We start from the raw sequence: 26,668 nt of genomic DNA on the forward strand, positions 1-26,668 counted from the left end.
CTTCGTGAAGCAACATGCTGCACTGGTGCTTCGCATACTTAAAAGCTCGAAGGGCACGTATTGATTTTTGATTGTTTGTTTTTCTCTGTCTCTCTCTCTGCTCCTGACGGAGGGGGTGTGAGCTGCTGCCTTCATTGTAACTGCTTTGTGCCGCTGTGCTTCGCATACTTAAAAGCCAAACAGCCCTATTGATTTGTTTGCTTTCCTCTGTCTTTATGACAGTCTCTGCTCCTGACGCGCACTCCTTTGAAGAGGAAGATATGTTTGCATTCTTTTAATTGTGAGACGGAACTGTCATCTCTGTCTTGTCATGGAGCACAGTTTAAACTTTTGAAAAAGAGACAAATGTTTGTTTGCAGTGTTTGAATAACGTTCCTGTCTCTCTACATCCTCCTGTGTTTCTGTGCAAATCTGTGACCCAAGCATGACAATATAAAAATAACCATATAAACATATGGTTTCTACTTCGCGGATTTTCACCTTTCGCGGGGGGGTCTGGAACGCAACCCCCACGATGGAGGAGGGATTACTGTACATGAAATTCAAACACATTAAGAATAGTACATAATGAGACTTTTATATATGTGACCTCCTGATTTATAACTAGAATCTCAAGATTTGATTAGTACTGTATACATGAATTGGAATAAAAAGAATAGAAGACAGAAGCTTTAAGGGAAAGGACAGAAACTAATTAAAAAGAGCAGCTGGTTTGATTTGCACTATATCGCAGGATAACAGACATTGACCAGTTAAATTAAGATGCCCATAGAAATTTTACAGAGTAAAAGCCACAAATATGGAGTGTTGATTGAAAAGGCAAGTAGGCTTAGTAGTCCATTATGAGAACATATATTAAATATACGGTTATCCATGTCCATTGTATGCTTTGGGGCACAGTTTTATTGAAGTAACTTTTTTTTCTGGAGTCTTCACAAATGAAGTGGATAAACCTCCCAGCAGTAAATGGGACTACTTAGGAGGTTCTGAGTCATTCAGAAATTGTTGAAGGAGAAGTACTGCTCAGATTAAATAACCAGGACCAGATAATATTTACCCTTGAGTTCTTAAGGAGGCTAACGAGTACATATATAAACCCTTGACACACATTTTTAGGACGTCACTGTGCACTGGTGAGATTCCAAAGGACTGGAAAATAGCAAATAGTATCTCATTATATAAAAAGGCTGACCAGGCAGATCCAAGCAACTATAAGCCAGTAAGTTTAACATGCACTATAGGAAAATTAGTGGAAGGAATTATTAAGGATAAGATTGAGCAGCACATGGCAAATATGGGAGTTCTTCAGAATAGTCAGCATTGGTTCAGAAGAAGGGGGTTGTATTTTACTAACATACTGGAATTTTTTGAGAAAGCAGCAAAAGGATATGATCAAAGTGGTGCATTTGATATTATTTATCTTGACTTTCAGAATGCATTTGATAAGGTGCCACATAAGAGATTGGGCATCAAACTAAACAAAGTGGATGTTCAGGGTGATGTTTATAGATGGGTGCAGAATTGGCTCAGACACAGGAAGCAGAGGGTGATGGTGTGGGGAACCTTATCAAAATTGACTGATGTTAAGAGTGGTGTTGCACAGGGGTCAGTGCTAGGGCCACTGCTGTTTTTAATTAATATAAATGATTTAGATAGGAATATAAGTAACAAGCTGGTTAAGTTTGCAGATGATACCAAGGTAGGTGGATTGCAGATAATGTGGAATCCGTTAAATCGTTACAGGCTTGGGCAGATTTGTGGCAGATGACATTTATTGTCAGTAAATGTATTACACATAGGAAGTAAAAATGTTAGGTTTCAATACACAATGGGAGCTCTGAAAATCGAGAGTACACCTTATGAGAAGGATCTGGGAGTTGTAGTGGACTCTACACTATCAACTTCCAGACAGTGTTAAGAAGGCAAACAAAATGTTAGGTTTTATAGCACGATGTGTGAAGTACAAGTCCATGGAGATTATGATGCAGTGGTTATTATTATGCACTGGTTAGGCTTCATCTGGAGTACTGTATGCAGTTTTCGTCTCCAGGATACGAGAAAGACATAGCAGCACTAGAAGAGTGACCAGGCTCATTCCAGGGCTGCAGGGAATGAATTTTGAAGAAAGGTGAAAGGACCTGAACCTTTTCAGTTTAAGCAAAAGAAGATAAGAAGTAGTACAGTGGATTGAGACTGTTATTTTAAAGTGAGTTTATCAAGAACACAGAGACACAGTTGGAAACTTGTTATGGGTAAATTTCACACAAACATTAGGAAGTTTTACTTTACACAGAAAACCACAAACTCTTGGAATAAGCTACCAAGTGGCATGGTAGACAGTAAGACATTAGGGAATTTCAAAACTAGACTTTATGTTTGTTTTTTTAATAATTAAGTGTATAGGACTGGCAAGCTTTGTTGAGCTGAATGGCCTGTTCTCTGCAGTTGGACTGTAGATGACGTTTCAACAGTGAATATAGTGGCATTAGCAAATGTTTTCATTAAGGGTAGATGGTTTTTATATGCCCATGTCAGAAAGCAGCTTCATTCACAATGTAGCATTTGTAGGACTATTGCTCAAACATGAAAACATGAACTTTGCCTTATTTAGCAGGGGGTTAAAATTTCTTAGGTTTTGTCAGGTGAACAACCAGTAGTAGATTTTTAATTTTTGTACTGTTAAACTTGAACTGTATATATTACAATTATAGGAAGAGTCTTACAGTCCAGCATCATCACATTTTGCTGCTTGCATATCTGTTACATGCATATAGTTTTCTAAATACGTGTTCATAAACAGTGTTGATTGGCAAAATTCACCATAACATTTTTTCTCAGTGAATACAGTATGCTGTGTTTGCCAGAAAACTCATTCAGTGAATAATTTTCTGCAAATTGGCCATGCGGGTTTCTTAGGCAAACAATTATTTTTCCAAGTGCTCCATGGCACACATGGACATTTTTAGTTAGTCAATAAAAGGTGTCATTTTGCTTGACGTTTCACTACATTTATAATGGCTATAGTACTACTTATATATTCTAACTGAATGTTCTATTTAAGACCTGTTACTCTGAATTTAGTACCATACTCTTTTGTATTGAAGTAAACCTTTTAATGAGTACACATTAAACATGTTAAAGTGGAGAAGAAAACATTAAAAGCCAGCTGCTGGCTGTCTGTGTGCAGCCACAAAAGTGGCGGTCATCATGTAAAGTTATTGGAGAGATAAATATATAGTGTGAAGTACAAAAAAAAAAGTTTTTATACAGGTTAGGGGGCTTATACATATTTATAACTATCTAGCATTAATGGAACATTATTAAATCATAGTACATTTATATACATAAATACATTTTAGAAGAAAAATTAAACATGCATTAAGAATGAATGGACCTCAGTGATAAGCAGAGAAATCACAACAAAATTAAATGGTGGTAACCATTAGAGTTGATATGACAAGTTAATGACAGAGAAGAGGAAAAACAAAAACTCCTGTTAACTGCATTTCTGGAAAAATAGATGTCATGGGGATCACAGTAATTTATTAAAGATAGAATAGCTGTTGTAATGACCTAGGTTAGCCATCTGGCTGCCCAACCTGTCCTGCAATGTCTTATTTACATGCTGAAAAGAACAGTAAGTAGCAGATTAAATTCTGCTGAATCTTCAGATTCTCAACGTCAGAATCCTCTTTTAATTCTGAGGTTTTATCTATCAGAACATACTAACAATCATTACGCTAGTAATCATCGAGTTTTTAAATTATATAAATATATTATATATGTATTTATATACATGTATTATACATTATACATAAAAATTCATTAGCTTGTAGATCCAACTCCAGCAGCATGGTTAAGTATAGGGTTGCAGTGTGGAGTTTAACGGAGTGATTCCGAAACCTAAATTATTGTCTTTTTTAGCTACTAATTGTAGATTCTCTGGCAAGCTTAGGATAGTTGTCCTGTTGCATGATCCAGCTTTAGTTGGTAAACAGCTTAAAACATTTCTCTACAACAGTGCTTTCCAAACTCAGTCCTGGGGACACACTGTGGCTACAGGTTTTTGTTTCAACCAGCTTCTATTTTTAATTGGACTCCTGGTCTAATTAAGTGAACTGTTATTTCCCACGTTCTGTGTTTTGGGAACAATATAGAAATTAGAAAACTAAGTCTGTTTAAAAAAAAAAAAAAATTAAAATTTGTCAAGCAGTTATATGGGAATGTGTTTTTTAACAATATTTTCATCTTGATTTTCGTTCTACTTTTTCAGGTGTTCTAATTGTTTAATTAATCCATTATTTACTAATTAGTGGGTCTGATGCTAAAGTAGATGCAGCCTTTGATTATTCAGTGTTGTTTGCCTAGGTGTCTGCTCTGCTCATTTTTAATTGTCACTAATAAGATACAACAAAGGGAGAAAACTGCACAGAGAAAGGGCATAATATAATGAAATTAACAAAAAAGAGTTAAGCATGTAAATCTATAGCAAAAGCAGAAATATTTCTAAATGTCTAATAAATGTAAAAAACATGCTGCTGTGCTTTTCTGAATGTAGAATACGAGAATAAAAATAACAGCTAATTAAATTTGATCAGTGTTATCAGGTGTTATCACTGATTATGAATCTGGTTGGAACAAAAACCCGGAGCCACAGTGGGTCCCGAAGACCGAGTTTGGGAACCTCCGCTCTAGAATACTACTAGGGGGCTCCGCCCCCTGCTTGCTTCGCTCGCCAACCCCTGGCGTTGGGGCATGACAAAGAGTGAGATGTATGAATTAGAAATAGAATAGTGTGTAGGTTTGGATGATGCCTATATAAATAAAAAGTAGAGTGTTTGGCATAGAGTAATGTTTTATTGGAATATTTCTTTGTATACAACATTAGTAGTAAAGATGGTGTCTTGTCTTTGAATGAGTCTTCCTTGGCATGGATCATTTATAACTTTAACTTTAACGTCAGATGAACATCGAACACGTGAGAAGGCAACCTAAAGTTGTCCATGTCCAAAAACGGGTTCAGAGAGGTAGATGCCAACCTTGTCCATGGTTTGTCCTTGTGATTTGTTGATGGTCATGGCAAATGCAGGTTTAATGGGGAACTGTCGGCGTTTCAATGTAAAAGGTAATTCTAGGTCAGAACTCGTAAGGTCAATTCTAGGAATGAGAACAGTATTTTTAGCATGTGATTCTGTAAGAACTGTTGCTTGAATAAAATTGTGTGTCATGGTGTTGACGACTAAACGTGTACCATTGCATAAACCCTGTTTAGTGTTAAGGTTTCTTAATAGCATGATTATTGTTCCGTTTTTAAGGGTAAGGTTGTGTTGTGGTCATCCGTCCGGATTAATAATGTTCAAATATTCTAAGGGGAAATTCAGATGTTCATTGTCGTCATAAGAGTCAACTTTGTCAGAGCTTAGAAAGAGCCGTGTCTCTCCAGGAAGTAATGAAATGACCTGGTTATTAATGTGATTAACATTAATATTTTTTGGACATAATATAGTGCGTTGTGTTAATCACATATGCGAAAGCAGTATGGGCCATTGCCTTTTGGTGGCCTGATATGTACTCCGGTAGATGTAAAAGCAAATGAACTATTGTAGGATATAATGCAGTTCATAAAGTTTTTACTTTCAGGCACATCGTTAGTTAGAAGCTTCTGTAGATATTCAGGATATGAATGTAAAGGAGGCAGTCTAATCTGCCCCTTTTGACAACAACGTGTAAATTCATTTTTTGTATTGCCAGTTGTTTCTTCTGGGAAGTTAAGTGAATGACAATGATTGCAAATGACATTCATTAATCCCAATGAATTTTCCTCAATAGTGGACTCATTATTGAAGGCGTTGTCAGCCAACTGGCGTAAGCGTTTAGCAGGTGTCTGGCGTTGATGTCCGCGACAGGCATGTTTTGCTTGTGGCGTTTGAGTGCCGCGTTGTTGCATGTCCATTATTTGTGACGCGCTATTTTTTACTTTTGTATGTCGGTCAGTTGAGTTCTCTGCTTTTGGAGTCTTGCTTGCTTGTTTTGTGGCAGGTCATATGCGCGTTGTACACGTCTGCGTTCATTTATTCTGTTTCTTCGCTCCCTTTTTTGTATGTCTGAGACGCGAGCTCTTTCTTTTGAAATCGTGCTTGTTTCGATGTAGCACTTTGAGACGCGCGCTGTATGCGTCTACGTTCATTGTGTCTGTCCATTTGGGCACGTCTCTGTAACGGGGTCACTTGAGCTTTGCGTTTTTTGATCCGAGACATTTTTTCTCCCGGAGTTTCCTTTGCGCGTTGTATGCGCCGCCGTGTATTTTCTTGTTTCATTCGTGTTCGTGTGTTTGGGTCCCGTTATCCGATCCGAATCGTTTTGTACCCGTGACCGTGTATTCATGTCTTGTTTGTTCCTCAGCGTGCGAAATATGGATAAGTAATAAGGAGGATCGCACTCACTGTTAATATGGAGCCTTTTCTGCAGTTGAACGGTTAATAGTGCTTTATTGTAAGGAGATCCACCTATGCTGCCTAGTGTGAAGGTGTTGAGATGACATATGTGTAATATGGACGTTTCCTTTAGATATGTGGCTTTGGGTGTCACTTCTTATTGATGTGGGGGGGGGGGGGGGGTGATGATTTTTGTTGTGTGAGCGTCTTCTTTCTTTTTGTGTTCCAGGGGCTTGTTGAATCCCCCTCTTTGTGTGTGTCCCGTCCGTTGCTTGTAGGGTGTGTGGGGTGCTTTTGTGTTCTTTTTTTTTGTGTTCCAGGGGCTTGTTAAATCCCCCTCTTGGTGTGTGTCCCGTCCGGTGCCTCTGGGGGGGGGGGGGGGGGGGGGTGCCTTGCTGTTGTGCGCGAGCGTCTTCTTTTTTTTTGTGTGCTAGTTTCGTGTGCGGCGCCTGCTTTTGACTACTTTTTTCTGTGCTTTTTCCTTTTTTCTGTGCTCTTGGCGCCTCATTTCTTTGACTCCTTTTTTCTGTGGTCTTGTCCGCCTCTCGCGGCCCCTCATCCGCCTCTCGCGGCCCCTCATTTCTCGGGGCGCCTGCGCAGTACGTCTTTTTGCGGCTACGGCCCATGGCCGGATGTCCCTGCGTCCATCCGGTTTAGCATTCTCGGTTAGTAATATGGATATACTATAAAGAGGAACTCATGGTGGAATCAGTGGTGGCATGGTGTTCTCTTTAACGCCAAATTGCCACCCGACCATTAAATTGTTGAACAGTTAATGTCAGGTTCTGGAGTGTCAGGTTGTGTTTAGGTTTGAGTATCTTGGCATTCTGCATAGTAACAAATCAGTAAAATTTCCAGTGTAAATTACCTTTTATAGTGTTAAAATAACACTTAATATTTTATAAATGGAATTAATCTATATATAAGCTATATCCAATATATGATTTTAGATTTGTGTAAATTTAGAATCATGGGAGGAAATGTATGATTTTTATTAGTGATATCCGAATCTATAAAACTATCTAGGTGAAAGTGGATGTAATTTTTACTATCAATGTACTTTGTTAAAGAGTTTCTTTCTTTTATTGCATGTATTAATGTTAAGAGCACCTGCCATGTGTTTTTAATATTAACTACGTGATCACTAGTGCATGTTTGAAAGTAATATGGCTGCAGTAGGCAGAGTGTGCCCAGCTGTTGACCTAAATTACTGAAATTTCATTAAGGTTGCTGTTGGCATCTTTATAGCTTCCCTGAGGCACTTTCTCCTTGTCTAGTCATGAATTTTGTTGAGCCCTCCTGATCTTGGCAATTTCTTTTTGGTGCCAGGAGGTGTTCTCTAATTCTTAATGATGGTCTTTACAAAGTTTCATGGTATACAATTCCAATCTGTTACTTTCAACAGTAAAGTCAGAATGAATATGTTGATTTAATTTTATTATAATAAAATCTATATATATAATTCACTAAGTCCATGGCAAGTAAGACGCACGCAAGACAGAGCCCCACCCGCCATCAATTCACTAAGCAGCCGACCATGGCACGCACGACAGAGCCCCGCCCACCAACTCTAACACTCCTCCCACGTCCATTACCTTCACATTGTTTTCCTTTTATTTATGATCCCGTTCAACAACTATATGGAGACATCGACTTCTCAACTGTGACTCCGGAACATCTCAGTACGCGAGCTATATTAAGCGTCACCAATGAAGACTCGCTACACCTTAATGAACAAGTACTGAAACTTATCCCTACCGACGAAGTAACTTTCACCAGCGTTGCCTCCATCATCACAGACGATCCCACAGATCAAGTTTCATTCTCCGAAGAATTTCTTAACAGTCTTACTCCCACTGGCATGCCTCCGCATAAACTCAAAATTAAAATAGGTTCAGTCGTCATACTTCTCAGAAACCTCATGCCAGCAAGAAGTCTCTGTGATGGCACTAGACTGACTGTTACCAGCATTCACCGCAATGTTCTGGAGTGTAAAACTATCGCAGCTCCTACCTCACAAACTGTCCTTATTCCCCGGATATCCCTGACCCCATCAGATTCAAATTTGCCTTTTACTTTTACATGCAGACAATTTCCTGTTAGATTGGCCTTTGCAATGACAATTAATAAGGCACAGGGACAAACTTTCAAAACGATATGGCTGTATCTGCCAAAACCAGTTTTCAGTCACAGACAATTGCATGTTGCTCTCTCCAGAGTTCCATCTTTTCATTCACTCACAGTCGTACCCTCAGACCCACCCCATTTGGACAACTGTGTCGTTCAGGAAGTGTTCACCCATCAATAAATAATTATGCGGCGTATGTTACGCCGCGGGTTGGCTAGTACCCTTTATTTTCATTAAGGTCATTTTTGTCTTTCCAGAACTATACCTAATTGTCAATCATAAATTTACTGTATCATTCTCTTATTTTGTACCCCTTTCACTTTTTCTGTGCACAGATTCTATGGCCGAGCATTAAAGCTTTTACCAGAGTCTGCCAATATATGGTGTGACCTTGGAATAAACTACTACCGTCAAGCACAGTGTGTATTTATAAACTTGGGTGAAAATGGTATCAATGAGATACTAGAGAAATCTTTGCAGGTATGTTTGTTTGAGTAATAATTTTTATTACTTATCAGTTATGTTGTGGTGGTTGTTGTAATATAAGTATTTTTGGCTCTAGATCTTTATTAACATTTTAAGAGTTACATATTTGTGTGCATTAAAACTAGAATTAGAGATTTTAACTTTGCATTTTTGTGTAGTAAACATTCTTTTTGCCTATTTAAAGTAAATATCACATTCAAAACTGCTTGTTGTATTTTGCAAAACACTGCATTATAAATATAGACAACTGTTATCTTTCTTAAATTGTGGTGTCCATTTAATGAAACACATAAGATATTGGTCCCAGCATTTAACATACTGTGCCGTTTGTAAAGTTTGACTGCCTAAATTTTGATAATTAGGTAAGTTAAAAAAAAGCCTTAATTTGTCTACTTTATATTCATATTGTGGTGGATCATGTAGTGTTGATGCTTCAAGGGAACCTACTTCCTTGGTACTCTTGTTGAATTTGCATATTCAACCTGTGTTCATCTGAGTTCCTGGCAAAATGAATAAACTTGTAATTCTCCATCATTTTTGAATAGTTCATTAATATCTAAAGTTCTTGTCACCCTTGTAGAGAATTATCTTTTTATGTCTTCCTTAAAGGATTAACTCTACCATGTTATCAATACAAGCATCTTGCTGATACTTGAGAGGCAGTGACAGAAAACTGTACTGATTGTGTATGCTCAGACAGTTTCTGATTATAAAAGAGCTTAAAGATCTTCTTTAAATACAGCTAATAATGCATGTTATATCAGAGTGTTTGAGAGTAATTGTTTGTGCCATATACTGTATTTATGGTTTCAATGGTTGAAGACCTTTTGCTGTCTCCTGTCTGTCTTACCATTCCTGATTTTGAAAAGAGCAATATTCTGCATAACTTGTAATACAGTTAAAGACTTAAATAACTTTTTCAGCATGGTCTTTAGTTCTTTTACATTATTCACTTTCCTCTCTGTCCCACTGTTTATTTTCTCCAACTCGCTCACTTCATTTTGTGCTACAGTCTCAGCAGTCATTTCATAAATGCATACGGAAATAATAACTGTATTCCTTTCTATTAATAATAATAATAAAAAAATAACAGTTCTCAACAAATAACCTGCCTTAACAACATTAATCTGTGTAATTGTAGACAAATATGTAATTTATCTGCTTAATCCAAAGATCTTGAACTTGCTATATTACCTCATGCGGTCTGTAGTTTTAATTTATTACTTGATGAGATCAGCAACACTTCAGAACACAGCATGGACGAGAACTGCTTCAGTCAGAGTAAATAGTGATTTGTTTAGGGCAACAGACACAAATTTCACTAGCTTTTTACTCCAGTATCTGGGAGGTTGCTGGTTTGAATCCTTTTACTGCCAGAAGGGATTCTGCTCTGTTGGGCCCTTGAGCAAGACCCTTAACCTGTAATTGCTCAAGGGCCACTGTACATTAACTGACCCTGCACTCTGACCCCAAAGGGTATGCAATAATTACATTTCGTTATACCTGTACAATGACAGTATCATTTGAATCATTATTCATTATTACACCATGATATATACCATAACCGTTATCATTTTTAATTGTATCATGATATAATTTTTTTATTGTATTGCCCACCCCAGCTTGTTTTAATCATATAATTTGCACTCATCAGTGAGCAACAACTGACAGAAGTACAAATGTTCTTATAGATTACTGTGCTTAATTATTAACTATAACACATGTTAACAACCTTTTCTGTTCATGCAGTATTGATGTAACTCAGTGTTTCCAGATACCCTTCCTAAAATGAATGCTAATGTGCAACAATTTACATCCTTCATATTGGTAAAAACATCCAGTTCCTCACTTTACTTTAACCTCTGTTCAATGAATGATATGACTTTCACTTCTATTCAACCAAAATGGTAGAAATGTATCCCTCCAAACTAATAGATGGGCAGTTCCTTGTATATTACTTGAATATTTATTTCCTCTCAGACAGTGTATGCTGTATTATCATGATTTATGTCTTTATTTATGTTTTCATTGTTGAATCTTAAGAAATGCTTACAAAGTAATGTTATTTTAGATTTTTGTTCTTCTCGGCTGATTGTTTTATAATGCAACATGACCATTAGAAAGGCGTTTCAAAAGTTGTATATTATTATTTTAGATTTGTATATTTTTATTATTATTATTATTTTAGTTTAACCTTTTTTTAATGTGAGAACTCTTATTTTTCTTTAGAAACAAGAATGCCAAATACAATATGTAAACAACTGAAAGTTACATTGTTCAAAAATGTATTTACTTGGTTGTAACAGTTAAAGTTGCCGAAATTGGTTCTATACTTTTACTTATAGTATATGGCATTGCAGTTAGTCTGGCTAATGAAATAAAGCTTTTCAGTAAAATGAGAACTGTTACATTTATCTATTTTTAATCAACAGTGCCTCAAAAAATCTGTGATGCTGGACAGTGGAAACCACTATTACTGGAATGCACTTGGGGTGATTGCCATGTGTAAAGGTAATCAAATTTAATATATAAAGAACAAAAACCATTAAAATGAATATAGTTCAACTCTGCCAGATCATCATTACGTTCCGGAGATGAATTACTAGAAATACAAGATGGCTCCTAAGGTGAACAACTTTTCTTGATCATAGAGACTGTATAAATTTCAATTAATAAGCTGGATTAGCAATTCAACATCTATTCCCGCTGTTTCTTTCAATAAGTTGCATCTGCACATTTACGTATATAGGATACAGTACGTGACTTCTACCCACCTGTTCACACTTGAATTAAACCCTTATATTTTAATTCAAAGTTCTATAAATCTCTAAATGGTACTAGTCAATATGGGTTTATACCATTAAACCAAGGAAATGCCTTGTTTTTAGTATAGTATTTCTGAATAAGACCCAGGTTCAAATGACATATTTTTATTTAACCAGATACATTATTACAGGCTTTTCAATCACCCAAAAATTTTCTCCTCTTTTCTCTTCTTCCTTTTTCTGCTGTATTCCTACCCAAGCAAGCATTGTCCTCTTCCCCTCCCAACTCCTACTCACCTGGGTAAAGCAGGGTGGCTTCTTTCATGATAGACCAGAAAGTACTTCCGGGTCAGGCAGAACCTCCTTAACACTAGAATTACCAGAGCCTACGAAAAAACTCGTAAATCCATCCCACCTTAAATCGCGTCTTAAATCCGTTTGCACCTCTCCGCCAGAGTCCTTTGTCATCTAAATGTGCTGATAAACACAAGCTACTAGCAGCCAGCTATTCCATCCCCCCACCGACTTAGAACGAATTTCTCCTAGCTCATGCCTTGCCTTGATTTGATTATCTGGGATTGAAGTGGAGTTTTAGAGTGGAAATAATATAGTGTTATTTGGAATACAAAATTTCATTTGTGTTCCGTTTCTATAGTAGTCTGTGCAAACACATTTTTAAAAGAGAAACGTTTTTCATATTCTAATAGTAAATGACAAAATGTAGGCATAAACTATATAACGTATGAAGCCTGAAGTCCATATATCAAAGAAACACTTTCACAAAAGGTACAAATAAGAGAACACGTGCGCTTTTATTCAAAAATATAACTGCACAAAAAAAAAAAAGCCGCGTTAGCATGCCACATTGACACTCTTACTACAACCGCCACGGTGGCATAATGGTATCAGCTTCTGACTGGGAATCAGAGGGTGGTGAGTTCGATCCCGCACGGCTCCACTTCGAGAAGTGAACTGCTCTTATTCTTACAATTTTAGAATAACAACATAAATTTGATTTCAGTCTGTAACAGCCGGTGTAACTTATGATACTGGTAAAGGTTATTTTTTTTTTTTTTTTTTTTTAATTCACTTTTCATTCTCGCAGTCGCATTCAGAATCAATCCATACAATCCCATCTGACACCGCTGTTTTTACATAAATAAAAGTGCACTTTTATTCAAGACTATAACCGAAGAATAAAGAAAGCAAGTTACAGTTGGTGGTTGATACGACAGCTTGCGTGGTGCAATGCTAAGAACTGCTGATTTCAAGTGACGGTGAGATACGAAGAAGGCAGCTTCGCCAGCGTTTGTGTGTCAGAACCCTTTGGGGGGGGTGGGGGGGGGGATTAGTATGCACCGTGGTACACTGCAGACTAGGCTTGGGCGGTAATACGGTAATATGGTATCCCGCGGGATCTAAAAATAGCAATGGTATCAGTTTCAATGCCATTATACCGTCATAAAAACAATGCACTTATATGGGAGACAAGGATTAAATATTAAATATAATTTATTTAATGCCTAAAAATGCGTATGCGTGGTTGTCATCACGTGACAGCGTGGAGGAGAAAGAGAGAGGTGGGGAAAGATGGCGAGTCGCGCACCAAGTGACCTGGTCTCGAAAAAGAACACAACTTCTGCAGTTTGGCAGTATTTCGGGTTTCGACCGAACGAGAAGGGAGAGGCGGTAAATACGGACGAGGCAATTTGCAAATTGTGCAACAAAAAGGTGACGGCGAGAGATGGAAATACCTCAAACCTAAGGTCGCATATACGAAACCACCATCCACTCACTGCTGCGAGGATGGACCCGAGTTCACTCAGTGCAACAGTTTCAGCGCCTCCCGATGCAGGACCAACAACATTTAGGTCCACCGCCAGTACGCAGCCGACGATAATGGGGGCCTTCGGGAAAGCAACAAAGTACAAAAGGGAAGGTGTCCGTTGGAAAACCTGTACTGATGCAGTGACAAAATATTTGGCGAAGGAAATGGTCTCTTTCCACACAGTGGGAAAAAAAGCCCTTTATGGACATGGTAAAGGTCCTAGATGCCCAGTACGAGCTGCCTGGACGGAAATATTTCTCACAAACAGCCATCCCACATTTATATAGTAAAGTTAGAGACAATGTTCAAGTGCTGCTGTCAGCGGCAGACAGTTATTCCTTAACAACTGACATGTGGTCGTCAGTTAACATGACACCATATATGTCTCTGACTGTCCATACTATTACACCTGACTGGAAACTTGAATCCAAATGCCTCCAAACTACGCATTTTCCTGAGAGTCATACAGCGGACAATCTTGCTGCTGCGCTCAGAGCTGCACTTCAGGAATGGCAACTTGACGAGAAAAAACTTTCAGCCATAACCACTGACAATGCTGCCAACATTCATGCCGCAATCAGGTCCCTGCATTGGCCGTGGCTATACTGCTTTGGTCACAATCTAAACTTGGCTGTCACAAATGGATTGCATGACCAGAGGCAAAAAACCGAGCCCGCCCTCAGACTATGCCGTAATATTGTCGGTGCCTTTTCACACAGCTGGCAACGTAAGCATGAACTCCACAAGAAGCAAGTGGACTTGGGACTCCCAAAACATAGTCTCATAACGGTAAGCATAAAGCGTTATGGGGCAGGGGCTCAAATATAAAAAAAGGGGCATATATATATATATATATATATATATATATATATATGCTTTGCATCACATAAATAAATTATATTGAAAAGTAGGCTATATTAAAATAGAAAACCATTTTTTAAATTGTAATTTTTACCAGTATTTTTTATCAAATAAATGCAGGCTTGATGCGCATAAGGGACTTATTTAGCCTAAAATAAATGTGCATGCAAATTTGACCAAATGGAATAATATACATTAATGGACTTTATTTATGCATTCATTCGTTTATTTAGGCCTATTTATTCATTCATTTGTTTATTTATGCCTATTTATTCATTCATTCGTTTGTTTATGCCTATTTATTCATTCATTTGTTTATTTAGGCCTATTCATTCATTTAATCGTTTATTCATCATTCATTAATTAATTCATCCATCCATCCGTCGGCAGGACTGCGCAACTCGCTGGGGCTCCAAACTGGCAATGGTGGAGCGCATCCTCGAGCAGGCCCAAGCGATCAGACACGTCCTGTCTGATGACAGAAGGAGCAGCCTGTCCCTGACCTGGCAGGACATTAACGTCTTGAAAGCTGTTTACGAAGCACTGAAACCAGTCGGTGACTTCACTGATATTTTGTCAGTGAAAATTATGTGACCAGTTCCTGTATCCTCCCCATACTGCAGCTCTGCAGGGACAATGTGTTGGCTGCGTCAGAAAATGACCTCCAGCTAACAAAGTCAATCAAAACTGGAATTCTAACAAAGCTGGAGGCCAAGTATGAATCCAATTCAGTGTGCAAAATATTGTGAAAATGCACTTTCCTCGACCCTCGTTACCGTGGAGGATGTGAGACGGATGACAACGCATTGGCTGAGACCAAGGCTGAATTACAGGCTGAGATCGTGAGCTTAGAGGCAGCAGGTCCAGTGGCCATCAGAGTGGAAGAGGGAGTGGCGCAACCTGCACCTTCACGAAAAAAGATGACTCTGGGAAGTATGCTGCAAAAAAAATCTGATGCAATGGCAGGTCCCGTCGGCATCGGCACCGTAGAGGACCGAGTTGGAGCTCAAATAACAGCCTACTGTTTGGAGCCAGTTACTCAAGGAGACGAGGACCCACTTCTCTGGTGGAAAAATGCTGCCGGGCGTTTTCCCCAGATGTCGCGAGTGGCACGAAAGTACCTGTGCGTCTGTGCCACAAGCACACCATCGGAGCAGGTTTTCAGCACCGCAGGTAAAGTTGTCGGTCCACAACGTGCCCTGTTAAAGCCGGACAAAGTAAACATGCTGGGTTTTCTAGCGAAAAATCTTGACTAGATTGATGCCACTTGCCATTTGTTCCTATTCGCACTGTGTTTATTTTTATTTATTTAATTGATTCAGGTATTTTTATTTGGTTTACGTTAAAAACAATATTGGAAAGAAGACTGGAAAGAAGTTTTTGTTTAGGACTATTGCTTTGCAATACTTTTTATAATATGGATGATGTTTATGTTAATTGACTGTTGTGGGTCTATTTGCACTTTTTTATAAGCTGCTCTTCTTTGTTATTAAAAGTTGTTCAGGCGGTGTGATTTAATTTAATTGATTTGTGTGCGCGTCTCCGTGCGAAAACTGTTCTGGATGTTTATGTTAATTTAATTCTGTTTGACTGTTGTATTTGCACTTTTTTATAAACTGCTATTTGTTGCTAATAAAAGTTGTTAATATTGTTCTGCATGTTATTTTGTTATTGTTTCAGTATTAGTGTTTGATATTCAGTTTCTGAACAGTTTAGGCACAAGCCAACAGTTTGGTGACGCTGTCTGAGCCTTATGTCACATTTTTTTTATTATTCACGGTAATACCGTATACCGAGGTAAAATAGGGAGGAGGTTTGACGGTATCAAAATTTGGATACCTCCCAACCTTACTGCAGACCTATAGCACGTCTTTATGTCAGATGGGGTTGTATGGATTGATTCTGAATGCGACTGCGAGAATGAAAAGTGAATTAAAAAAAAAAAAAAAAAAAGCTAACCTTTACCAGTATCATAAGTTACACCGGCTGTTACAGACTGAAATCAAATTTATGTTGTTATTCTAAAATTGTAAGAATAAGAGCAGTTCACTTCTCGAAGTGGAGCCGTGCGGGATCGAACTCACCACCCTCTGATTCCCAGTCAGGAGCTGATACCATTACACCACCGCGGCGGTTGTAGTAAGAGTGTCAATGTGGCATGCTAACGCGGCTTTTTTTTTTGTGCAGTTATATTTTTGAATAAAAGCGCACGTGTTCTCTTATTTGTACCTTTTGTGAAAGTGTTTCTTTGATATATGGACTTCAGGCTTCATACGTTATATAGTTTATGCCTACATTTTGTCATTTACTATTAGAATATGAAAAACGTTTCTGTTTTAAAAATGTGTTTGCACAGACTACTATAGAAACGGAACACACATGAAATGCGTGTATTCCAAATAACACTATATTATTTCCACTCTAAAACTCCACTTCAATCCCAGATAATCAAATCAAGGCAAGGCATGAGCTAGGAGAAATTCGTTCTAAGTTGGTGGGGGGATGGAATAGCTGGCTGCTAGTAGCTTGTGTGTATCAGCACATTTAGATGACAAAGGACTCTGGCGGAGAGGTGCAAACGGATTTAAGACGCGATTTAAGGTGGGACGGATTTACGAGTTTTTTCGTAGGCTCTGGTAATTCTAGTGTTAAACTGGAGAAGCTCTCTCACAGCAGCTGTGCTTGGCAGCACACAAAGACCCCAGCAGGGCAGTCCATTGGGACTACATTTCCCATACGGCTCTGTGGTTTTGCACATGGGAAATCCACCGGGGGATGCTGCCACCTATCATGCTGGAGGAACACATGGCCTCAAAGGCAGTTTTCTTTCATTCTTCCATTATAACCTTTAATAATAATAATAATTCATTACATTTATATAGCCTTCGTCCTGTATGACAATATGTACCCCGGTTATTATAGTTTTGCCTTGTTATATTAGTTTTTATTTCTATATTTTTTCTGACCTTACTTGGAAATTCAGTTTAGTTTTAGTTTTCCTTCATCGCATATTTTTAGTTTTAATTTAGTTTTTATTTCACAAAAACATTTCTATTTTATTTTTATATCTATTAGTTTCAGTTTTAGTAATTATGGTCTGGTTAATGAGCTACTATGGAGTTTAGTTTTGTATCACAATCAGACAGAACTGTACACTTAATAGGTTTGGATATAATATGAGTTTAATGTTAATGGAAGCTCACTACACTACATGGTTTACTATCTGGTTTTGTTTTTGTCTGATTAAAAACAAGCATAATCAAAAGCAGATACTGAATATGACCAATTTTATTAAATTTTATAATTATTAAAATTTGTGCTGAACAAATCTGCACTGACTGTTGCCGCTTTTTATCTTTTCTTTTCTTTCCCGGAATGGGCCAATTTGTAATGAAATTTAGGTGAATTTTAAGGTTTGATGGTTTTTTACTCTAAATGTCTACAGCACACAACATATCCTGCTCCAAGACAATATGTTTATAATTAATGCCTTCAATATTGTATTAAAAAATCTACCATACTGGGCAGACAGAATTTTGCCACCTGCGGGCCTGAAAGCATATTAAAAATTTAGAAAATAGATTCTACTGTGTTCTGACAGGTGTGATCATGAAAATCATAGGGGCTTAGGAAGAACAGGACTCTTAGACTTGAAACAGTGTGCAGATCCCAACTAGCTGTATTGAGTAAAACAAAGAAAAAATAGCATTTAATGTAAAACTTAGGGGCAGTGAGACTTGAATGGCCCATCATAAGAACAGTAAACACATAATGAGCAGAGTAACAGCAAGTAATAGGTGTATGAACGGGCACAAGACGATAGAGACAGCGTCTGAGATTAGGAGCAATATATGCATTATCTAAACTTATTTATCCAGAGCAGGATCACAGGAAACCTGGAGCCTGCCCCAGCAGGTCTGGATGTATGCAAGGCAGGAAAAATCCCTAGTATGCAATATGTAAGATATGATCAATGTTAAGAACAAAAAGAATATGATATTTCAACAATCTATTTTGAGAGAGAGAAAAAAATTGAAAAAAGGGACAAATATTATAAAACATGATTCAGCAACTGGATTATTTTCACAATATCAGGTATTTTGAACTGTGAAAATAAACTAAAAAACAGATTAATTTTAAAAATATAGAATAAATACAAAAACACATTAGTAGGTTTAGTTTTTCACCAATTGGCAGACTCTCTTTGCCTGCTACCTGTAGTTCAGTAGAGACATTGCCCACTCAGGAATTTTACAAGGTTTGTATCGCTTCATTGTTAAACGACTTTTTTTAAAGCAAAAGTGATTGGTCAGTAACAATATGCATCTCGTATGTTGAACTTGTCAGTCTCTCGATCACTGGCATTTTATTTTGAAGAAGGATTTCTCCTTTGCGAAGTGGCAGGTGAGTTATTGTGAACAAAACACAGACACCTAAGAAATAAACTGAAACGTTACACACTCGCAATTTTTCTGTCCATATGGTAAAGGTTTTGTTGACCAGCACTTTCTAACTTCAGGCATTTGGATTACATCTCTATATACAACAAGCGCAAAGTAAGGCGGCCCAGAAAATCGCTTTTTATATCACGTGCTTTACGCACCCGTATTCAGCTTGCTCTGTCACCGCAAATGCTGTGTGAACAGCCGCCCTCCGTCACTGGCCACCGTCCACTGGATGAATATATGTGGGCGGCTCGTGGTAGATGACTTTCTGTTTTAGAGTTAAAAGTTACAAGGGTTAATAACTGTCGGGAAGAATATTCCTTCGAAAACGAAAACTAAAAATATTTTTAGTAAATTATTTTGTTTCAGTTAGTCTTTACAGCTACTTTAACAGTTTTGTTTAGTTTTCGTTTTTCGTTTCAGTTTTGTTACATTATTTTATTTCAGTTTACAAAAATGTTTTGTTAATAATAGTTTCAGTTTTGATTTTAGTTTTAATTAACTATAGCAAACTTGATATGTACACAGTATATACAAGATATACAGCAGATGCAACAAACAATTATACATCTGTCAGTATAAATTCCTTATATCATTTAGTAGTATCTGTAATTTGATGAGTCAAAGTTTAGTTATACGAGGGTTGTCTGGGTTCCGCGTGGAATTTTATCGTTTGTCGAGTGTCAGCCTGTCAAAACCTGTTCTGCTGTGTAGAGGGATTATTCAAGTGGTTGCATGTTTTTGTTCAGATGTTTTGCTCCCTCTCTTCCTTCAGAATGAACACGAGAAGCAAACGAACTGAGAGTGCGCAGCCGGTGCTAGCGGCGAAGCTCCCGACTCCGTGCGTGTGTGACTTTCGAGTGATGATTTTTTACGACTTTTCTGATGGTTTAATCTGCTCGGTGACTTTTGGCTCTTCCCGAAGGTGACAGAACCCCTGCGGGGCCACAACTTCAAAACTCAAGAGGAACTGATTGCAGCTGTCAAAGAACAGCTGGACAACCTCCCAAAGACAGCCTTTCGCGAGTGTTTTGCGGCGTGGGTCAGAAGAGCCCAAAAGTGCATTGATGTTGGCGGTGAATACTTGGAAAAAGTTTAAAAAGGATCGAAGTACATGAGAAAAATAGAAAAAAAAATCCTTGGCTACTTATTTCGAGTGATTCCGCGCGGAACCCAGACAACCCTCGTATTTTATTTTTTCCCCTGAGCAGTGTGCTGTATACACTTAACTACAAAGGACATACGTTTTGCTATATTTAAAATTTTTAATTTGTAGATGGTAGTATGTTTTTAAACAGGTTGACACTGGTAGTTTGATACATAATACTACATTACATACTAATGAAAACAAAAGACTAATTTCCTTTAGAAGCATCATTACTCCTAACAGAATGTTCACATTTTTTGATAGGTTACTCCATTAAATGGATATTATTTTAAAGTGTAGAACAGGGGTCACCAACCTTTTTGAAAGTGAGAGCTACTTCACGGGTACTGAGCCATATGAAGGGCTACCAGTTTGATACACTCTTCTTAAATAACAAATTTGCTCAGTTTACCTTTAGTTATATATTATTATTAATGATACTCATCTATGTGAAGACACTGATCACGTTTATGATTTTATCAACAATGACTTAACAAGGTCGGAAACAGGTACAGTTAGGTCCATAAATATTTGGACAGAGACAACTTTTTTCTAATTTTGGTTCTGTATATTACCACAATGAATTTTAAATGAAACAACTCAGATGCAGTTGAAGTGTAGACTTTCAGCTTTAATTCAGTGGGGTGAACAAAACGATTGCATAAAAATGTGAGGCAACTAAAACATTTTTTTAACACAATCCCTTCATTTCAGGGGATCAAAAGTAATTGGACAATTGACTCAAAGGCTATTTCATGGGCAGGTGTGGGCAAGTCCGTTGTTATGTCATTATCAATTAAGCAGATAAAAGGCCTGGAGTTGATTTGAGGTGTGGTGCTTGCATGTGGAAGATTTTGCTGTGAACAGACAACATGCGGTCAAATGAGTTCTCTGTGCAGGTGAAGAAGCCATCCTTAAGCTGTGAAAACAGAAAAAACCCATCCGAGAAATTGCTACAATATTACTAGTGGCAAAATCTACAGTTTGGTACATCCTGAGAAAGAGAGCAAGCACTGGTGAACTCAGCAACACAAAAAGACCTGGACGTCCACGGAAGACAACAGTGGTGGATGATCACAGAATCATTTCCATGGTGAAGAGAAACCCCTTCACAACAGCCAACCAAGTGAACAGCACTCTCTAGGTGATAGGCGTATCGATATCCAAGTCTACCATAAAGAGAAGACTGCATGAAAGTAAATACAGAGAGTGCACTGCAAGGTGCAAGCCACTTATAAGCCTCAAGAATAGAAAGACTAGATTGGACTTTGCTAAAGAACATCTAAAAAAGCCAGCACAGTTCTGGAAAAACATTGTTTGGACAGATGAAACCAAGATCAACCTGTACCAGAATGATGGCAAGAGAAAAGTATGGAGAAGGTGTGGAACACCTCATTATCCAAAGCATACCACATCATCTGTAAAACACGGTGGAGGCAGTGTGATGGCTTGGGCATGCATGGCTGCCAGTTGCACTGGGACACTAGTGTTTATTGATGATGTGACACAGGACAAAAGCAGCCGAATGAATTCTGAGGTGTTCAGAGACATACTGTCTGCTCAAATCCAGCTAAATGCAGTCAAATTGATTGGGTGGCGTTTCATGATACAGATGGACAATGACCCAAAACATACAGCCAAAGCAACCCAGGAGTTTATTAAAGCAAAGAAGTGGAAAATTCTTGAATGGCCAAGTCAGTCACCTGATCTTAACCCTTTTGAGCATGCATTTCACTTGTTGAAGACTAAACTTCAGAGAGAAAGGCCCACAAACAAACAGCAACTGAAAGCTGCTGCAGTAAAGGCCTGGCAGAGCATTAAAAAGGAGGAAACCCAGCATCTGGTGATGTCCATGAGTTCAAGACTTCAGGCTGTCATTGCCAGCAAAGGGTTTTCAACCAAATATTAGAAATGAACATTTTATTTCCAGTTATTTAATTTGTCCAATTACTTTTGAGCCCCTGAAATGAAGGGATTGTGTTAAAAAAAATGCTTTTGTTGCCTCACATTTTTATGCAATCGTTTTGTTCACCCCACTGAATTAAAGCTGAAAGTCTGCACTTCAACTGCATCTGAGTTGTTTCATTTAAAATTCATTGTGGTAATGTACAGAACCAAAATTAGAAAAAAGTTCTCTCTGTCCAAATATTTATGGACCTAACTGTAATATCAATATTAAACACTTTATTTATATTAATCTCAGCAATTGTTTAAATTTTCGAATAATCACTTCTACAACATTTCATAGGAAATCACCATGTCCCATTTTCACTAACCACTGACAAACCCTTTTAACAAATCATGAACTATGTTGCACCACGTTTGAACAAGTTATCAATTACGTGATGATTAACAAAACACTTTCAGAATTTTAAATAAATCTTATCACATTTTGAACTAATGACCAAATCTGCAGTATTTTTAATAAAATTATTATATCTGTTACATTTCATGAACACACTTTTGAATTGAACACAATTTTTTAATTTTTGAATTCAACTTTGCCATGGCACTGCCATGTTGCCAATGACAACATCTGGTGTCTGTTTCTTTGTCAGTGGGAAGACTGGGGTTGCATGCTGTTCACCAGTGTATTGTAATCTGGTGTGTAACTTGACACTGCAACTCTGAGTGAGTCCTGCAGATACGCATCAGTGAGGTGTGTTCTGTGTTTGTTCTTAATGAAGTTAATGTCAGAAAACGCTGATTCACAGAGATAGGTTGAACCAAACAGGCTGGCAACCTTCATAGCTGCTGTGCATACACCACTGTACTTTTCTGTGTCAACAAGGCACCAAACGTTTGGTGCAACCTGGTTGGCTTTGAGGTGGAGGTCATTTTGTAGTGTTATAATTTCGATCTCCACTTGTCCAGCATCCAAGTTGAACGTTGCACTTAGTTGCTCAGCAATGCATGTTATGTCCATGTTCATGAAAGGATTGGAAATAAATGACACACTTGGCTCAAGATGATCAAGGTCACGAAACCTGTTCTCAAACTCTTGCCCAAGTCTGTTTATGACTTGACAGTACTTTTCTGCAACTTTGTCAAATGTCTTGGATGCATAAGCATTGTCTTGCAGCACCGACTGCACAGAGGGAAAGTGCAGCACCTTTTTTCTCTGTAAATGCACAGGGAAAATGTTCATGTTGGCTTTAAATGCATTTAAAGTACTTATCATATCAACAACTGTCTTACCCTTGCCTTGCAGCTCGCAGTTCAGTTGGTTTAGTTTCCCAGTAATGTCTGTTAAAAATGCAAGGTCAAGTGTCCACTCTGTGTCCTCTAGCTACGAGACGTCTTCGCCCTTGGACTGCATGAACTCTTTGATTTCACCCAAAAGTGACAAAAAACGAGGTAAAACTCGTCCTCTGCTGAGCCATTGGATTTCTGTGTGTAGCAGCAGGTCACCATATTCAGCTGACATCTCCTCCAATAGCACCTTGAATATCCTGTTCTGTTTCGCTTTGGAGCGGATGCCATTTATGATTTTCACAACGGGAGTCATCACGTGCTCGAAGCCGATCACTTTTGCGCATATCACCTGCTAGTGAATGATGCAGTGGTAATGCAGAAATTTTGGGGAGTCTGGGTCACCTTTACAGTGAGCGATGAAACCTGTATGTCGGCCGATCATAGCAGGAGCCCTGTCTGTAGACACCACTACCAGCTTTTCCAATGGAATATTTTTCTGCACGAAAAACTCCTTCACCATGTTATAAATGTCAACTCCCCTCGTAGTCATCTTTAGTGGTAGTAGTGTCAGGAGTTCTTTTTTTGTGGAGAAATCAACAAACACCATCCGGATAAAGACCAACAGCTAGACTGTACTGCTGCTGTCCATGGACTCGTCGCACTGGATGCTAAACCAACTGCACTTCGCCAGATCCCGGTCCAGCTGATTGGCTAAGTTACCGTACATAGCCAACACCCACCTAGCCATCGGAGAGAGAGGAGATTAGATCAGTTCCATTTTTCTCATCTTTAAGTACATTGTTAGCAATTATCATCATTGCTTCTTTGAAAACGTCCCCATCTGAAAATGCCTTTTTCTTCTTTATCAGAAAATATGTAGCTCTAAATGAGGCTTTGGTTGCTTTTTGAGAGTTTTTCACCAGTCTTGTGAAAAAAGACTGCTGCTTGACCAAAGCTGCCTTTAACTCGCAGGCTTTTGTTGCCTGTAGTAGGTCCGCGGGCCTGTTGGTGACCCCTGGTGTAGAATGTACAGTCATATGAAAAAGTTTGGGAACCCCTCTTAATTCTTTGGATTTTTGTTTATCATTGGCTGAGCTTTCAAAGTAGAAACTTCCTTTTAATATATGACATGCTTTATGGAAACAGTACTATTTCAGCAGTGACATTAAGTTTATTGGATTAACAGAAAATCTATAATAATAAAAGGCAAAGCCCTCACTGACTGGCTGACTGACTCACTCACTCACTGACTGACTGACTGACTCATCACTAATTCTCCAACTTCCCGTGTAGGTGGAAGGCTGAAATTTGGCAGGCTCATTCCTTACAGCTTACTTACAAAAGTTAGACAGGTTTCATTTCAAAATTATACGCGTAATGGTCATAACTGGAACCTCTTTTTTGTCCATATACTGTAATGGAAGGCAGCAAGATGGCCGTAGGAGACTGAGTTGCGTGTCGCGTCATCACGCCTCCCACGTAATCACGTGAACTGACTGTGAACTCAGTACGTAGAAAAGAAGGAGGAGCCCCAAAGAGCGCTGAAGAAAACACTCATTACACAATTGACAAGGCAGCGAAACAATAAGAAGCGAGTGAGTGACGCATACAAGCATCTTCATAAGACACGAGGTATAAAAAAGCACGGTGTAAACCGTAAGTCTAAATTAACTTTATAGAAACGCTCCCGCTGCCGTTTGCAATACCATATTCGCGAGATACAAGTTTAATGAGAAGACACGAGGTATAAAAAAGCACGGTATAAACCTAACCTTAAATTAACTTTATAGAAACGCTCCCGCTGCCGTTTGCAATGCCATATTCGCGAGATACAAGTTTAATGAGAAGACACGAGGTATAAACGACAGTTTGCATCACTTTGTAACAGAGTTAAAATTGCTGTAGCGAGAAACTTTTAACTGCCGGGTCTTAGCTAACATTAAATAAACCCATGGACATCGCAACATCACACAAGAGAGCGGCTCACGTGAAGTGACTGAACGCAGCAGGAGTGATCACTTCCATGAATCAAACCTGTTCAAAAAACACATTACACAATTGATAAAGTAGGAAAAGAATATGAAACAAAGCACGGTATAAACCGTAACTTCAAATTAAGTTTATAGAAACGCTGCCGTTTGCAATACCATATTCGCCCCTGCGAAGCGCGGTGATTTTGCTATATATATTAAACTATTTCAACCATTGTATGATCTGCTTCTCGCAACTGAAAGAGGGCACCGTGGCAGAAGTTAGCCGACTTGCTCACCAACCACAAGCGTTACCTGGTAGGTAACCACCCATACAATCAGATTGTGAATCAGACTACGAATGCCTGCAATGTAATTACCCCGATCTACATGCTGTCAAATGAACGAACCACACGCCGTAGCACAACGTTAGGGGCTTCGCCTCTACGTCCGAGGATCGATTCCAGTAAGGGAGTGCAGTGACTGTGTACTCCTAATGAGCCCACAATTACGGCGAAACACGTGTCGCATACTATGCATCTTCAAAGCACGGTGTAAACAGTAAGTTTAAATTGAGTTTATAGAAACGCTCCCGCTGCCGTTTGCAATACCATATTAGATGACTTTGTAACAGAGTTAAAATTGCTGGAGCGATAAATTTTTAACTGCCGGGTCATGTCGCGTGTTCTTGGGTAGGTACACCAAAAAATGTATACATTTATGCATGTAATGGGCAAACAAAAAATGTACTATAACCGAAAGCACTACAGTAGTACTCAATGTATCTTTACTTCTTAAATGTTAATGTTTTACTGTTTAATAATTTATACGCTTCTTATATGTTATTCAGATTCTTTTATCAAAATACCAGTAACAGCGCACTGCACGATAACGTGGAGTGAATATACTTGACATGACCATTCATAGTATTTATCCTCTTTCTCTGTACGTTTACCATTCGTTTGCTCAGAGGTTGATGACCTTGCTGCTTAATGAGCAGCTCTTCACCCTAGTGTCCCGCTGCTTCTCTTCTTTCGTCGGCATCTTTTCCCGTTAAAACTGATTTTTTTTAAAACTTAGTATGTTTTCTTTAATTTTTCAGTTAAGCTGGCACTTAAGTCTTCAATCTGCCTCAAGAATGATTAGCGGAGGTGGTAGACAATGAAAACGTCAGCCGTACGCATCCGCCACGCACGCACTGGTGCGCGCAGCTGTGAGTTGACTCTACAATAAAATAAAATAAAGATAAAAAGAGCAATAACTTGCAGCACCGCTATTCAATTACACTTGCCTAACGCCTCTCCTAAGGGGAAATACTGTGGGATCTGGGCATCCGTCAAAGCAGCAATCACAAGCCCGATTAGAAAGCGGGAAGCTGTGATTTGTCCTCTCCCTCCCATGTATCAATC

At 38.5% G+C, this 26,668-nt stretch overlaps 1 protein-coding gene across 1 annotated transcript in view; it reads left to right on the forward strand.

Moving 5' to 3' along the window:
* The window catches only part of skic3 (SKI3 subunit of superkiller complex), a 228,287-nt gene that overhangs the window by 127,019 nt on the left and 74,600 nt on the right, over positions 1-26,668 (forward strand). Inside the window, exons 20-21 of the mRNA XM_028804761.2 lie at positions 8,898-9,042; positions 11,481-11,559. Of these exons, the coding sequence (XP_028660594.2) occupies positions 8,898-9,042; positions 11,481-11,559 (224 nt within the window). The remainder of the gene's footprint in view (positions 1-8,897; positions 9,043-11,480; positions 11,560-26,668) is intronic.

The sequence above is a fragment of the Erpetoichthys calabaricus genome, chromosome 7, assembly GCF_900747795.2.
Source record: "Erpetoichthys calabaricus chromosome 7, fErpCal1.3, whole genome shotgun sequence".
Taxonomy (NCBI): Eukaryota; Metazoa; Chordata; class Cladistia; order Polypteriformes; family Polypteridae; genus Erpetoichthys; species Erpetoichthys calabaricus.